Raw genomic sequence first — 17,916 nt, forward strand, 5'->3', positions numbered from 1 at the left:
TGTGTGCACACGTTTGTGGAGGTGAACAGAGCATGAACCTTCAACTGACATCCAAACTTCAAAGAGTTTCAGTTTTTGCATTTGTTGTTTTTAAATAGATTTTAACTCAAACTGACTCCAGTCCACAGTATCTGTGGTACCTGAAGAAATGTCCTTTAAACCATGATTACAAGTAACATACTAAGTACTTTTTTTCCCCCGGTGGCTGTGCACAGAAACCACACAGATTGATTCATGAAATAAAACTATGCTCCTCCAACATAAAATGTTCATAAAATATGGTATATTCCCCCTTTTGATTGGTCAAAAATAGCAATAGCTTTATTTCTCTGTCAAACAAATCACACAAATAAAGCATAAAATAATGTTTAATTAAATGTAGCTGCCACCCTGAAAGAGTGCACCAGCAATTAAGCATTAGTCTTCCATAAAGAGGGACATATTTATTCTTAATTGGTGCAACAGAGCCTTATATAACTTGACTTTAGTCCCTATAGGACACAGAAACTCTGAAAATACTGGACTCTCCATTTCCCATGATGCAGTCACACACTCCCCTACCTGGCAGACACTCGTGTCTTTCAAACTTCACAATCTCAGTTGTATAACATTGGTTATTTGTCCATTTAATATGCTCAAAGCAGTGCAGATGTAGCCTAAATGAGATACTGTGTAAAATATCAGCAGTCTTAGATGGTTTCAAATATGAAGTCTCATGTTACCATAGAAACATATGCTGCTTTTTAGCACCCATAATAAAGTGTAAACCCAAGGATTAATAAAAAACCTAGGTGCCTGTATCACTTGCAGAGCAACAACATAATTACTGGTTAACTTCCTGTGAGGAGGCAGCCTGCATCCAGATGCAGGCTGCCTACTATCCACATGGTAGCTCCAGAGCTACCATGTGGATAGTAAACAATCTGCCACTGTTATTTTAGCCAACAAAATGTTGGAACAACTTTATTAGACTCATTATGCACACACATCCCCAAACACAGCTTAAAGTAAACAAGACAGTAAACAGGAAAATACAATTAATGTTGGGTAAAACTGAACTTTTGGTTTTAAAGCCCATCTGTCACAGTGATGGATCAGGATTTCCTCTGGCAGACGTCCTGCATGCAAAATGAAACTGCCGCTTAATAAGATAATATGGGCCATTATCCAATCAAACTGTCAAAGTCGGGTCATTGAGCCAAAACAATGCACAAAGGTCATCTGCTGATAAAAAAAAAATATTGGAATAGAAATTAAATTAATTTAGTGTTTTATTTTTCTGTGAATGCTCCGTATAACATGCGTGTTTTACTGAGCAGTAGTTTGTAATGAAGATGAACAGATGGAGTCTTTCTGTCTGTCTCCTCCTCCGTCCCCAGTTCTTCTCTCCCATCAGTTACATGATCATCCCTCTTTTGGCTGGATCATCTTCCCTCCACTCCCTCCTCCTTCTTTTTCCTTCTCCTCTTTAGCCCCCTTTTAAAAGGTATTGTTGCTTTGAGCGTGCAGAATCAATCCAATCCATTTTATTTTATTTATAAACCACAATTTAAATAAACACAAAGGTTTCCAAAGTGCTGTACAATAAAATAAAAACCATAAAACATACTAAGAAAGCAGAAAATACAAAAGATAAAAAACACAATAAAACATAGGGAATAAATATACTGTCTACCCCAGTTAAATATCTGTGCACATAAAATCAACAACATACGTAGCGCAAAAAAAGCCAAAGAAAAGAGGTGGGTTTTAAGAAGAGTTTTAAAAGGCACCGCAAGAGATGCACCCTCTAATTGCTTAAGTAGAAGAATAGTATCGCAGTGACATATTCTTATCAATCACTGTTACACTAACAACATTATTAACAAAAACAGACTTGTAATTACAGAAATAGACAAACTGCACCCGCTGAACTGTCAATCATGAGCTGACAACATGAAACACTGTCTGCTATTGTGGTGTGATGTTGAATAGCATTATTCAACAAGACTAACTTATTCTGCAGGTGCAAAATGAGTTAAAAAGGAAAAAAAGGGGTAAAAAAAAGACAAAATTATCAGATGCACAAAGCAGGAAGTGCCAATCAAAAATCTCGCCTTGAGCGCCAGCGTTTCCCCGGGTGGTCCTGGCAGTAGACGTGGTCACAGAGCGGGATTGAAGCCTGTGTAAAAGACGGAGCTGGCGTGGTGGGACAGACACAAGAGCGTTCGCATCTGAAACCACACACAGTGGCTGTGCTATGGTGGGTTTGTTTGGTTCAGTGTTCAGAACAAACAAAGCCAGCATAATAATGCAAGGTCTTCTCGACAGTAATCTAACAGGGCTCTCTGTCTGAAAGAGGCTTTTCTCCGCTGGTCAGTGGACCAGGGGACGTCTCCTCTACACCAGAGAGGAATCAGCTGCCAAACGAGTCTCCACACTGTGAGCTGAGCGTGAGTGATGGCAGTGGATTGATTCAGACTCCTGTCAGAGAGCCTTGTTAGATCACTCCCCGCCTGCCAAACTCCAAGTCTGTGTGTGTGTGTGTGTGTGTGTGTGTGTGTGTGTGTGTGTGTGTGTGTGTGTGTGTGTGTGTGTGTGTGTGTGTGTGTGTGTGTGTGTGTGTGTGTGTGTGTGTGTGTGTGTGTGAATGCATGCAAAAAGCCTTTCCTCTGTTTCTGACCCTACTCTTCTCCATCCTTTTCCTTCCTTCCTTCCTTCCTTGCTTCCATCTTTCCTTACTTCCTGCCCCTCTCTCCCTCTGCTGCTCCTCTGCCATGATGTGATAGTAATGTTGACACTAAGGAGCTCTGTGGTAAGTTAACACACGCATACACACACACACACACACACCTCGGTTTCACTCCCGTATCTATTATTAAAGTGCCTCCCAGTTGAAATGTAATTATTTTTATTTAAAATATATGAATAAGAGATATGAATTCACTACAAATTGTGTTCACACAGACTACTTTGCCAAGCACATGGGGGACTACGAGGGAGTTCTGGCCTCGTTGGAAACACTCAATCTTTCCATCCTCAAAGCCATGGACTTCACCAAGAAGGTAAGTTTTGATTTGATTCTCCTTCTGTCTCTTATTATTGAATTGCTTATGAGTTGCTGCAAGTGAAGATCACGCCTCAGTTAAAGAACTTTATTTGTTTTGGTTTACTCTCACTCACTATTCTTATAGTGTTGTTTCTTGTCAAAGAAAGCAGCTGTTTCCTGCCAAACACTCTGAAAACGCATTAGCCTGCACCTGCCCAGCATCAAACAGCAGTTAGCAACTAGCTGTTGAGCACAGTGGAGCATTTAGCCGCTGAGGAGACAGCTGTTTCCCCCGAGAATCGGTAGAGACTCAGCCAAATGTTGGATTTAAATTCATCAAGTGGCCAGAAACACGACTCCAAATGAATCATAAATGTTGCTCCATAACCAATTCTGCATCTAAACTCCAGCGCCGTGACAACCTGTCTTCACTGATATGAGTAAATGGCCTGCAGCAGCTGTACAGATGTGGAGGCAGAGTGTCCATATTTGACCCTCTGAACATACTGTACGATGACACAATGTACATCAGCAGCCCAGCTATACAGTAATCTCTGGGAACAGATGAGGTGACATAGGGATGTCTCTGTGTGTGTGTGTTTGTGGAGTTGGATATGTGTGTACTTCAGTGTGTGTGTGTGTGTGTGTGTGTGTGTATTGTGGAGTGTGGCAAAATAATGGTACGTCAAGTTTCTCTCTTGTGCTACAGCCACAGGCTCCTCGGCCCACTGGTCCAGATTGTTAGAGTGTGAGTGGATGTCCTGGTGTGTGTGTGTGTGTGTGTGTGTGTGTGTGTGTGTGTGTGTGTGTGTGTGTGTGTGTGTGTGTGTGTGTGTGTGTGTGTGTGTGTGTGTGTGTGTGTGTGTGTGTGTGTGTGTGTGGCAGTCAGCTGAAGAACAGTAATGTGTTATCCTAGTTTTTCCCCATGTGCTATATATAGCAGCAGATGGTCCACAGTCGCAATCCAATATCCATGTTCATGTTAGAGTTCTGCTTCAAAGAGTGTGTGTGTGTAGTGTGTGTGTGAGTGTGTGTGTTTAGCACACTGTGTATGTGTCTCTGTATCTCTATCCACCAGCTCTGTCTTTATCTTCCTTTCAGCTGCAGGCCATTCAGCATCACACACACACACACACACACACACACACACACACACACACACACACACACACACACACACACACACACACACACACACACACACACACACACACACACACACACACACACAACCCCGGGCTAGTTTCTCTCTAATGAGCAGCCATTGTTTAATCAATCAGTTGAGTGTCTCTTGTTCTGCTGCTGTTTCTCTCCTGCACTCACACACTCGCTCTCTCTCTGTCCATCTATTTTTTTTTTTACCTGGGAGCTGATATAAACCGTTACATTGTCCGGTGCGGTCAGCGTGGAAGAGCGTCGGCAGCGCTGCGTATAGGCGGTGGATCAGCTCAAAGTGCCATATGTAGCCAAACCGGAGCTCCTAGATACTGCTGATGAGTCAAATGTTGTGTGTGGTTTGTGTTTGTGTGAGTGTGTGTTTTAAACAGTGAAGTTAAAGTGCGGAGAGAGAGAGAGAGAGAGGTGAAGATTGGAGGCTGAAGTATCCTTGTTTCAGATCTAGACGTCGCCTCTGTCAGTCGTTTAGCAAACAGCTGTTTGCCCGGTTGGTCAGTTCTCTGCCTCTTGAGAAGCTGGAGCTTATCAGCGAAGGTCTGAGTGGACTGTGTGAGTGCTAATCCACAAGTAGCGATAAGAGCTTAAGTCACTGGGCTGGCTGTGATACAGTAGCTGCATAAATTTAAATTGAATATTATCCATCAGTGTTGCCCATTTCTGTATCTTTTCCTCCTGCACTCTTCTCTCCCCCATTTATCCATCACCACTTTCTTTCTCTGCTGTGTCATTATTCACTCCCTCTCCATCATTCCTGTCCTCGTCTACAGCCGTCAGCTTCCTCCATCTTTCTCTCTCTGTCTGTTTGGTAGAAGATTCTGTATTTTACTTTTTTCTAGTGTCTTATCTGAAGTGTTAATATCTAATATATGTTAATATAGTGTATAGTGTATGTGGTTTTATGGACCAAAGAGAATCTGTGTGTAGTTTCACCCCTCCTCTCTCAGGCTTCTCTCTGGAGCTCCAGTCACAAGAGACTGGTGAGCGAATCAGAGGAGAGGAAGCTCTGAGTCCTTCCTCTGATTGGCTGACTGACTTTATGAATGATGGAATGAAAGTGTATTAGATTTCAGGTAAACAATCAGAGAAACAAAATCGTGCAAGATTGTATTATTTTATATGCTGAGTAAGAGTTATAAGATGAGAAATTATGACATCACAAAGTTACAGATGTCCTGACCGTTTGTTTGAAGGCTGTGTGCATTTCTCTGTGGACATTATTAATATAGAGCCAAGATCAACTTACTAAAAATAATAATAATGACATGAATCTTTACTTTACAGAGTAAAAGACCTTTAAAAAATAATAAATCATTCCATATTGCAGATAATTAGTAGAAATAGTTAGCAGTTTCTGAATAAGAACCAATTAAATCGAAGCGCTCAAAGAGATTTTTTTTTTCAGACACTTTTCATGTGGAAACTGTAGAAAATGTTCAAATCAAAGCAGATGTGAGGAGGAGGAGTGGGTGGAGCTAAAAGACAGAGCGTGATATTAACTTGAACAGAAGGCTGCAGCATGAGCCCTGGCCTTTTAGATCCCAGTGAGAATTGATTAGCTCTCCATCTACCTCAGCGAAAAGAGATGCAGAGGGAAGGAACGAGTGAAGTTGGAGAGCGGACTTTGTTCTGGGCAGTTACATTTCTACTGTACTGTAGAAAGAGTGTGTGTGTGTTTTTTTTCTTCTAAAAATCTATACCCCAGCAGCTCTTGGCTCTGCTATGTATGCTGCAGAGCAATGTAAGAAAGGAATGCGTAAAAAATTACACAGTGCAGCTGCTTCGGGAATAAAACATGTGACAGAAGCTGATGCATAATGTCCCAGACCAAATATTCCTCACAACCATCAACTGTCTGAATGTGTGTCCCTCCCTGGAGAAGAGGTTTGATACACTGGACACACTGCCAGAGGGATACTGATAGTGCTTGTCTGTGTCACAATCGCTCATCGTCCTCCCCTTCATGCTCCCAGAGGGACAACAAGCGCACTAATAATTCATGCAAATGTGATATTTCCATTCACTTCATGCAGTATTCATTATTTTGACTGTCAAGGTATCAATTAGTGGAAGCAGTTGTTGCTGCCTGTCTTTAAGAGGCTCATGAGATTCTGCAAATGAGCTGATCATAAACTAATTAGTGGTGATTAACACACTCAAATCACCTCTGACCACCAGATCAGTCCAGGTATTAATTGTAATTATCTTGATGATACACTAAAGAATCAGAAGAGGTAGACATACAGTAATTAGACATAATTATCTTACGACGGTAGGTTTGATGGTTTACAGCAGCAGCTTTGATGGATTTTTCTCTTTTTTTTGCATTTTTGATGGATGAACAGGGTGATCTGGTTATCTATAGGCTACTAACGCTTTATTTGTTTTAGTTTTATTATTCTTTTTTATTAATATTATAAAGTATTTGGATTTTTGAGTTCTTTTAGAGGTTTTTTTTTTATTATTTCAAACAAGGTGTGAACTGTTCAACTTCCCCAAGATCTCCCACTGCGCCTTGTGTCAACATGGCATCACCTTAGGAGCTCTTCACAGTTGCCATGGAGGCAGGATACTTTGGAGACAGTTGTCATAGCAATAGGTTGAACTGATGTGAGTGTATACACGGAGCCAGCTCGTTAAGGAGAGGAGATCACTCGACTGACTTTTTTTTTTTTTTTTTGAAAAATCTGTTTATTGGCATTTGTAATTAAACACACACAAATCACAGATTCAGTAAATGTACACATTAAGCCCCCCGCCCGCCTCCCGCCACCCCGTTGTCCCAGATCCTCTAAGAGAAAAGAAAATACAGAGAAAATAATGTGATAAGGGAAAAAAAAAAAAGTGACAGCTGAATAGACTGCTTAAAAAATAAATAAATAAATAAATAATAATAATAATAATAATAATAATAATAATAATAATAATAATAATAATATAAAATAAAATAAAATAAAATAAAATAAAATAAAATAAAATAAAATAAAAAGACAGCAATGGTTTAAGTTACCAGTTTTTCACCTGCATATGCAAAGATATCCTCTACTAGTCCCAGTTTGTCACATCAGTCATGTTATCAAAATAAATCAGAAAAGGCATCCAGACCTTGTTAAACTTGTCCTTATTACCTCTCAGGGTGAATTTAATCTTTTCCAACTTAAGGTGAAACATAATGTCCCTGATCCATCTGGCATGGGATGGAGGTTTGGAGCTCTTCCAATTTAACAGTATTTGGCGACGGGCAAGTAAAGTAGTGAAAGCCACCACATTGTACATATTTAATGGCCAGACACAGTCCCCAGGTCTTACACCAAATAAAGCTATTAAAGGATGCGGATCAATAACCATACTAAAAGCTTCACTCAAGGAATTAAATATTGCAAGCCAAAATGTGCGAAGAGTGGAACATGTCCAAAACATATGTATTAAGGTCGCCGGTGCATGTTTGCACCGGTCACACGTAGGGTCAGCGCTGGGATAAATCCTAGCCAGTTTGGCCTTGGTTAGGTGAACACGGTGAACAATTTTAAATTGTATAAGGCCATATCTACTACAAGAGGAAGATGAGTGTACTTGCTTTAGGACTGACTCCCACGTATCATTGGAGAGAGGTGTGCCAAGATCCTCCTCCCAGAGAGTCCTAATATTTGTAGTGGGCTGAGGATTTATGTTAGTTAGTGTATTATATATCCTTGTGATGGCGCCCTTAAGACTTGTCTTTGTGGCTAGAAGAGTATCCAGGGCTGTCTCTGGAGGCAGCTCAGGGAAAGGGTGGTAACCCTTTCGGGCAAAGTCCCTAATCTGAAAAAAGCGGAAGTGATGTGACTGGGGTAAGCCAAATTTTTCCACCAGCTGAGCAAATGATGCAAATACCCCATCAATATACAAATCTTTAATAACTTGTATTCCGTTCCTGTGCCATGCGCGAAAAGACAGATCCAACTGGGCTGGTGTAAAGAGATGGTTTGACGCAATGGGTGCCATTAAGGAGGCTTTTTGCAGGCCGAATTGCTTCCGAAACTGTGACCAAATTTTAAGTGTATGAGCTACGACTGGATTAATGTGTGATGTAGGAATTGCTAGAGGTAAAGGGGAAGTAACTAAAGAGTGGAGAGGGAGATCATGTGCTTCCATCTTTACCCAATCAGGCGCATGCTCAGAAGGATTGCTTTGGACATGTGTGATAACTTTCTGAATATTGCTAGCCCAGTAATAGTAAAGGAGGTTGGGCATAGACATCCCACCCGCTGTTTTGGGTCTTTGTAAAAAGGCCCTACCAATCCGAGGCTGCTTGCCATCCCAGATAAAATTAGAAAATATCCTATCAAGAGAATTAAACTTCTTTTTGGAAATGAATACAGGGATATTCTGGAAAAGATATATAAATTTAGGAATTATATTCATTTTAAGCAAATTAATACGCCCAGCCAATGATAACGGTAACATGCGCCAACGCTCCAAATCTTTTTTGCATTTGTCAATTAAAGGAGAAAAATTAAGTTTATATAATAGCTGAAAAGAGCGAGGGACGGTAATCCCCAGGTATTTAAAATGGGATGTTACTCTCCTGAAAGGGAACATGGAAGCAGGAATATAAAGGGCGGTGGGGTTGAGAGGGAAAACTTCACTTTTTTGCATATTGACCTTGTAACCGGAGAGTTTCCCAAACTGTTCCAACTTAGATAGAATGGACGGGAGGGACTTTGCAGGATTGGTAATATATAGGAGGAGGTCGTCTGCGTACAGTGACACCTTATGTACCTTATCCCCTCGGATTATCCCCTCGAAGGTGCAGCACTGTCTTAAGGAAATTGCAAGCGGCTCAATCACTAAGTCAAAAAGCAGCGGCGATAGGGGGCATCCCTGCCTCGTTCCACGGTACAAAGGGATATAGCTTGATTGCGTTTCGTTTGTTCGAACTGAAGCTAAGGGACCGCTGTAAAGTAATTTGACCCAGGAAATAAAAGTGGGTCCAAAACCGAATCTTGAAAGGGTATCGAAAAGGAAGCCCCATTCCACCCGATCAAAAGCCTTTTCTGCATCTAAGGCAACAATAATTTCAGGAGAATAAGACTCTGACTGGGTGTACAATATATCAAGAAGCCTACGGGTGTTCGAGACGGAGTGTCGTCCTTGAACAAATCCTGTTTGATCAGGTGAAATGAGGGCTGGGAGAACCTTTTCAAGGCGCTTAGCAAGACATTTCGCGAGAATCTTACAGTCCACGTTGAGTAGACTAATTGGGCGGTAGGACTCACAGCGAAGGGGGTCTTTGTCTTTTTTAGGAATTAGACATATAGAGGCTTGCCTCAATGTTTGTGGCAGCTGGCCGTGCAGGAGGGCTTCATTGTACATATTCAAAAGTAATGGGGAAAGTTCACTAGAGAACTTTTTGAAAAATTCCACTGGGAACCCATCGGGCCCAGGTGTTTTCCCAGACTGCATGCAGTTAATGGCTTCCCGAACTTCCTCAACTGTCAATGGATTTTCAAGACTAGATCTCCAAGTATCGTTCAGCCTAGGTAGATTCAGTTCCTGATAAAAAGAGTCTGCTTCACCGGGGCCGGTAGTGCACTCTGAAGTATATAATTTACCATAGTACTCAGCAAACGTGTCATTAATTTGTTTGTGGTCAGTGACCATGGAGCCTGAGGTGGTCTGTATTTGAGTTATTTGACGCGACATGTATGACTGTCGAGCTTGGTGAGCCAAAAGTCTGCCTGCTTTGTCCCCAAATTCATACACAGTATGCCTGGCCCTTAGAAGCAGGTGCTCAGCCTTGGCAGTTGAGGCTAGATCAAACTCGGTTTGAAGAAGAATCCTCTTCTGATAGAGTTCAGGAGTAGGTGAGGTTGCATACTGTGCATCTAACTGGGCTATATTATCACTGAGTTCCTTTAATTTAGAAATGTTTTCTTTTTTACTGTGGGAAGTGAAACTAAAAATCTGGCCACGCAGGAAGGCTTTTAAGGTCTCCCAAAGAATACCATGAGAGATATCTGGCGTGGCATTTGTTTCAATAAGGAACTTTATCTGAGTGCTTACAAATTTTGTAAATTTAGAGTCTGAGAGTAAAAGAGAGTTCAAGCGCCATGCTCTGCATGCAGGGGGTTGCTCAGGGAAAGACAATTCGAAAGAGAGTGGGGCGTGATCGGAGATAACTATACTATGATATGTGATGTGGTCTATAAGGGGAATAAGCCGAGTGTCAAGCAAGAAATAATCAATTCGAGAGTAAGTACTATGAACTGGCGAGAAAAAAGAAAACGCTCTACCAGTTGGAAAATTAAACCTCCAGGGTTCGAACAGCCCGTATTGTTCTATATAGTTATGAATGACTTTGGCTGACTTGGAAAGCGGTCCAGGTTTGGCAGTGGAGCGGTCTAGCTCAGGACAAAGAACGCAATTAAAGTCCCCACCAATAATTAAGTTATGAACATCAACATCGGGCAGGGCTGAAAAAAAGGATTTCATAAAAGCCTCATCGTCCCAGTTAGGAGCGTATATGTTTGCTAGAATTACAGATTTATTAAGGAGTTTACCAGTGACTATCACATATCTACCGCTTGGGTCGGCCACAATTTTCTCAGCTGTGAATGAAATATCTTTGTGGATGAGTATAGCAGTGCCTCTGGCCTTGGAGTTGAATCTCGAGTGATAGACCTCCCCAACCCAGCTTCTACGAATTCTATTAACATCAGCGTTGCAAAAGTGTGTTTCTTGTAGAAACGCTATGCCCACATGCAACTGAGAGAGATGGGCCAGTACTCTATTCCTTTTAACTGGGTGGTTTAAGCCCTTTACATTCCAAGAGATCAAATTGAGCTTTCTATTCTTAACCCCAGTCATTTTGTTCAATAAGAAATCGATGCAGGTGAGTATAGCTGGTATTCTTATGGTGAAAAACTTTAAGTAGTGCAAAACAAAAAAACGTGACAAGAAAAGAAAAAGGGAAAAAAACAAAGAAACACAATCCAGAGGATATGCCCCCCACCCCACCATAGCACTTACCCAAACTAAGTGCTGTACTTAACCAACGACTACAAAAGCTTCTAAGATGCATTAAACCTAACATGCATCTTAGCACTCCTCACTCAAAAATTGTAAGTGACAACTTATATCATCATCATGAAACCAAGAAATGATGATAATCATGGTAATTTTGCAATAAAGGATAGACATTTACTTTACTGAGAACTTAGCATAACTTTGCAAAGTTGCAAAACATGTCTTTAGTAAAAACGGATCACACATCTGTGAAAAAAAAAAAAAAAAAAAAAAAAAAAAAAAAAAAAGCCCTCTCTTTTTCCTTTTTCGCTAGTACACAAACAAGAAAGTGAGAGGGGCTGGGATCAGTCTACATCGTCGGTGGTCCGACACGAATAATAAACTGAGCCAGTGCAATGGTAACTTTAAGTTGTTTGTCAAATGCATAAAAAACAAAACAAAAAAAAAACAGTGAAATTAAACTGGTATCATATGTCAACTTTCAATATAATATCACAGCAGTTCGACACGGACTAGTAAACATAGCACCACTTACAGACTGTGACCAGGGGGAATAATCTCCAACAGTGCACACATTTCAGCGGTCAAAAATGAGGAAACCAGCCGGTTAGTCCTCTAATGCGGGCATATCGTCGCTCCCCGCGGCCGCCGGAGCTTCCCCCGTCTTCTGGATATTTGCTTTGGCAAAGGCGGCTGCATCCTGCGGTGACTTGAACTCGTGTTTGGACCCGTTATATGTGAACCGGAGGGTTGCAGGATATGCGAGCGAGTATTTCACGCCAGCCTCCTGAAGTTGTTTCTTTACTGGGTTGAAAGCCGCTCTCCTTCGGACCAGGTCAATGCTGAGGTCAGGATAAAAGCTGATCTTCTGCCCCCGGTATGTCAGCTGTCCAGCTCGCTCCCAGGATAAGCGTAGGATCCGTTCCTTGGTCCGGTAATGATGTAGACGGGCGATCATGGCTCGCGGGGGCCCGTTTTGCTGCGGCGGTCTGAGGGCGCGGTGAGCGCGGTCCACTTCTGGTTTATGAGGGAAGCTGTCCTCCCCGAATACCTCCACCAGGAAAGTTTCCATGAAGGTGGTGGGATGACCGCCTTCAATTTTTTCCGGGAGACCAACAACTCTGATGTTCTGCCTTCGTGACCTGTTTTCCTGATCATCCACGTGAGCACGGAGCTTTTCATTTTCAGCCTTCAAATCAGCATATGAGCGCTCCAGCGCGGTGACTCTGCCATCCACGTCGTTTAAACCTTCTTCCACCTCCTGGATTTTAACGACGTGAGATGAGACTGTGGACTGCAGCGTGGAAACCGTGCAACGAAGCTCCGACAGGATCTCGTCTTTCATGTGGTCGAGCAGTCCCTTCAAATCTTCACGGGTGAGTTGCGAGCTCGTGCTAGCCCCAGCTTCTGTAGCTTCGCCGGAGTAGCTACAGCTAGCTGCGGTCTCGCTCGACTGGGCCAAAGACGACTGGGTTGCTCTCGTGTTGGGTCTTCCGCTCATCATGAAGTCCTGCTGTTTGCCGAGTCTTACAACAAAGTTCTACACACCAAAATGTGTGTGTGTGGTTCGGATAATTTGATGATAAAAGTAAATAAATCTCGAAACAGGTGAGGAGCGCAGGAGTGTGCGTCTTCACTCCGCCATGACACCGGAAACCCCTCGACTGACTTTTTAGCAAAGTTTTTGCGCGACTCGCTGTGGTCGACGTTCAGAACCTCTGATGTCTTTATGATAGTTTGAGACTTTACTCTTTACTTTGCTTCAAACATCAAACACAACATCAAAGATGGCTGCCATCGAGCATTATGAGCAGCAAGGAAGGCCTAGGAGGACATTTAATAATGGAGTGGCTGACAATGAGTTTCCTCTTCCTCCTCCTCCTCCTACATGTCTGCTTCTTACCCACGGTAGCATCTTAGTCACATTCCCAGATGACGGCTCTGAATGTCAGGATTCAGACCGGGAGTGAGTCTATAATCCACAGGGATGCAGCCGATGTGTAGAAAGACTTCAAACCCACTGTTCTTTCAACTATTTATCTCTGTTTCTTTCTTTTTTCTTCTTTTTTTTGAGTGAAGTGCCTTTTATGGCACCAGAGTCAGAAGTGGTTCCAGAAAAATGTTTTAATTGGCTCAACGGCAGGTGGAAATATGTAACCTCCTTTCTCGTGTGTGTGTGTGTGTGTGTGTGTGTGTGTGTGTGTGTGTGTGTGTGTGTGTGTGTTGGGGTGATGAGAGCTGAAGCAAGAAACAAAAAGAGAAGAGGGAGAATTCATTAAATCTCCTGTCCTATCTGCCCTGTATAAATGCTGTGTTTAATGAGCCACACTCATTAGCATTTTATTTTTTCAAGCAACCACTCTCATTGACAACTATGCAGTATGAACACACACACACACACACAAACACACACACACACACACACACACTGAAAAACCTTGTTAAGTCCGCCTGAAATGGTTTCAGGTTGGTGAATGACCCTCCATGAGGTTTTCAGCTGTTTCTCATCTAACTCCTCCTCCACATCTCCTCTTCCTCCCGTTTCTCTCCTCTCTCTCATCTTCTCCTCTTTCATCTCTGCTCTATTGTCATCTTCTGCCCCCGAGCCATTGCCGCCTCCCCCTCCTCGTCATCCTCTTCATCCTCTCCCCTTTCTTCATGAAGATTAGGGGTGTGTATTGGCAAGGACCTCACGATACGATACGTATCACGATACTTGGGTCACGATACGATATATTGCGATATATTGCGATATCCAAATTTTGCGATATATTGCGATATTACATAGTTCGCTGAAAAACTAACAATGTATCATGCATCTTTAAATCCGAGTTGTAAGCCGATATTAACATCAAATGATAGTAATTCATCACCTAATGAAAACTTTGTTAACATCTGTGTTTTCAAATAAGATAAACTTCTCAGTCTGTTTACCTCACTTCAATCATTGATGCAAAATGGGCAAATATATGCATCTGACAAACTGAACTGTTTCAATAGCCTACTAGTTCAAATTAATGAAATACAAACATGTAGACTGCTGCACTACTAGGCTACAAGTAAAAATAAATTAAATATGTAGTTTTACATTTAAATAAAAATGTTAAATTGAAAATGAAATATAACCATAGTATCTGAGACTGACATACTGTAGCCTATATTTAATGAAATTTAATGAAAAAACATCTGATACAGGATACAGATCCTCTACATCAGACTCAAAATAATAACAACATACAGAAATTAAACACAAATATACCAACCCATACATAATCACTTCAATACATATAACAGTATCCATCCAATATTATTCTTTACACTCTGGTGCTACCACGTCCTGTCTGGCAATAAAGGCTGCAGTCACACACAGACACTGGCAGTGAGAGACACTCGTCCGTCCGTCACACAAACACAACAAACAGCTGTGGATTTCCACGTGTGCTGAGCAGTGAGCGGAACCTACCAGGGCATCTCGCATCACAACAACACCAGCTCCCGTTAGCTTAGCGGCTAGCGGAGCCTGTCGGCTCTACAGTCTATGGTCAGCTCTGTAGCATTAGCTCCTCCAGCTGGGCTGCAGCGCTCGCGGTGCTCCGGTTCTACCTGGTTTCCGTGACAACGTGAACACAGCGGCTCCTCCGCTACGCTGAGAAGCTGTGAACAGTCTGCAGTAATCCGTGTTGTTGGCGAGGGAGCGGACGTTTGGTGGCATGAGTGCAGGCGCTGTTAGCGTGTGTGGATTAGCATGTAGCTCGGCACAGACGCAGCCTGGCTTGCCCCGTTTAGGTGATCTGACAAGCCGCCTGAGGTGACGCCTCGGCGGGGTTGCACCAGGTGCAGCCCCGGTCTCTCCTGGTCCTTCACGGCGTAGAAACCCGAGCTCGTCTAGCACACTTCACCGGTGTTTGTTGTGACGGGAAGCTTTGCTACGGATGAGTAACTGTCGGTGTCGGTCGCACTGTGGCACATTCTACGCTTTATAAAACATGTGCATTATGTTTGATTTAAACACTGATGGTGCTTTCCTGATCTCTTTCTCTGATGCCGCCAACAACACCATCTACTGGGCTGAACAAGCAACTACAACTATAGTACCAAAACATTAAATTCACTTTTTTTTTTCACCTCAATTTATATAATAAAAGATCGATACTTGGCGTCCGTGTATCGATACAGTATCGCCGTTCAAAATATCGCGATATTGTGCTGTATCGATATTTTCTTACACCCCTAATGAAGATTAAGGTGAAGCAGATCATGGAGGGGGGATAAGGGCGTTTTGGTGTGTACACAATCACATGTAAGGAGGAGAATGGGGAGAGGAGAATAGGAAACGGGATAAAGGGACAAAATGGGAAGAAGAGAGGGGGAAAAGCGATGTGGTGAGATGTTGGCAGGAGGTGAAGGTGTTGAGGAAATAAAAATGATGAATCAGAAGTGAGTAAAACATCTCGGCTGGCTCAGTGAGTGGGTCTGCTCTGCTGTGACGCTTGGTGGAGCAGTTTGTGTAGCATGCATCACTTATTCATTAGGATTTAATGGTGTTTCAGACGAACATTGTACACATCCACCATCCATGATCTAGGAACGCGGCGGTGATGGGGGAGAAAAGCTGAGCCTGTGCTCTTGAACTTTTATGCTTGTGACAGCAATTTTTCCAGCCCTTAATGAGATCATTTCTAAGGAGCCCAAAACTGACAAAAAGCAGTAAAATCAGAAAAGTGAGAAATAAAACAGAATGCATGAATAAATAATTGTGTTAGTTCAACAGTTAAACTTAATGTCAAATAAATTGGTAAATAACGAAAAAAAGTCACCCTGACATAGTATGTGGCCAGTCCACATCACCTAATTAGTATAATACCATAAAGAAAGTTGGGAATTTGAGGAAAACTGGAAATGTTAAAGGGATAGTTCAACATTTTGGCAAATTGGCCCATTGCCATAATCCCTATAGTCATAGCAGTAGGTTTGTTACCTTTAATTGTCGGTGCAAGCTATTTTTAGAACGGCGGAGCAGAGGCGCAAGCTGCTCAGAGCTACGCTACGGAGGCTATTTCTTGGTTTCCCTCATCAAACTCATCAAATACACAATCCAACAACTCCAAAACGCTCTGGTGGACAAGTTGTGACCTGCACATTCACCACGCTATGAGATAATAGAACGTTATGATACAGAGTTGTTTTGAGGCAAATACAGAGACTGCTTGCCGAAAAACTGCTCCCGATGGGAACGTGCATCAGTGGTTTTGCATGAATTTACCTCTAAAACAACTCCGTCTCACAACGTTCTGTTATTATCTCATAGCGTGGTGAATGTGCGGGTCACAACTTGTCCATGAGAGCATTTTGGAGTTGTTGGATTGTGTCCGATCTAAAAATAGCTTGCACCGACAATTAAAGGTAACCAACCTACTGCCATGACTATAGGGATTATGGCAATGGGCCAATTTGCCAAAATGTTGAACTATGTCTTTAAATGTGTGTGGGGGAAAATTCAAAAATCCAAAGAAAAAAGTGTTTCCCTTTCTTCACTTACTGACTGGATTGTCAAAGTTGACACTTGTGGTTACTACGGCAACAGCAAACGTGGGTTTTATACCAGAGCAAACACCCCTTAGGAGCTATAGAGTGGGTCATCCACTAATCGGAGGGTCAGTGGTGGTTTAATTCCTGACTCCTCCTCCTCCTCCTCCTCCTCCTCCTCCTCCTCCAGTCTGTGTCCATGTCGAAGAGTGTGTGTGTGTGTGTGTGTGGAAAAAAAGGGTGAGAAAAGCACAGAACACAATAAACACACAAAAAAGGCACCGAGTTAGAGAAAACGTGTCATTTAGTGCCGCCTATAACCAATGCATCACAGTAGGCTACAGTAAGTCATGTCAAGGAGTCAGTCAGTAATTGCATTGATCTGTGTTGTGTTGTGTTGTGTTGTGTTGTGTTGTGTTGGTCACAGTAACACACTAACCTCTGAACAAACACAGTGCGTCATCATCAGTGACACCTCCACTGCATGTTTCACCGGTTCAATGCTTTTAATATAACACACACAGTAGCACCAGTGGGGGAAAATGTCGCGTTTGCAATAGCCGTTACATAACGACGACTCTGGCTTGGTGACACAACAACAGTGCGGAGAAAATATTATTATGAACAGCAGTGATTGATCGCATGCGTGCCGCCCTCCTCATGAATTCTTTGTGTGCATATGAAGGAAATGTCGACCAGCGGGCAACAAAGCAGCAGACTACAACACAAAGAGGCAATTACAGAACGTGAATATCTTGAATGGCTGTTGGGGAGAAAATGCAAAATATAAAATTTATACTGGAGCTCTGGGATGTCTGATAACTTTATTTTTTGTTTTGTTTTAATATGATCAGTTTCTACTTGATTTAGGAATCAAAAAAACATTTCCTAACATTTTGACAGCAGATTGATTTTCTGTGACACCTCATTCAATCTTCATCAGTTTATTGATAGTTAATCTGGTTACACAAGCACGGTGGGACTTTGTAAATTGCATGCATATAATCTTAGTGATTACTAATCACTGCATGGCCCAAGGTGATTTTCTTTTCTGCAGTGCACTTGTCCATGTGTGTGTGTGTGTGTGTGTGTGTGTGTGTGTGTGTGTGTGTGTGTGTGTGTGTGCGTGTGTGTATTTCTAAGTAGCCACCTGGTGCAAAGCGTTCAGTCGGGATCGTTTC

The 17,916-nt window shown here is 42.3% G+C and overlaps 1 protein-coding gene across 1 annotated transcript in view; it reads left to right on the plus strand.

The window, feature by feature from the left end:
- The window catches only part of necab2 (N-terminal EF-hand calcium binding protein 2), a gene marked incomplete at both ends in the record, with an annotated part of 113,308 nt that overhangs the window by 38,841 nt on the left and 56,551 nt on the right, over positions 1–17,916 (plus strand). The window contains 2 exons of the mRNA XM_083972909.1: positions 2,769–2,794; positions 2,947–3,044. Of these exons, the coding sequence (XP_083829035.1) occupies positions 2,769–2,794; positions 2,947–3,044 (124 nt within the window). The remainder of the gene's footprint in view (positions 1–2,768; positions 2,795–2,946; positions 3,045–17,916) is intronic.

This window comes from Trachurus trachurus (genome assembly GCF_905171665.1).
Source record: "Trachurus trachurus genome assembly, chromosome: 6".
Lineage (NCBI taxonomy): Eukaryota > Metazoa > Chordata > Actinopteri > Carangiformes > Carangidae > Trachurus > Trachurus trachurus.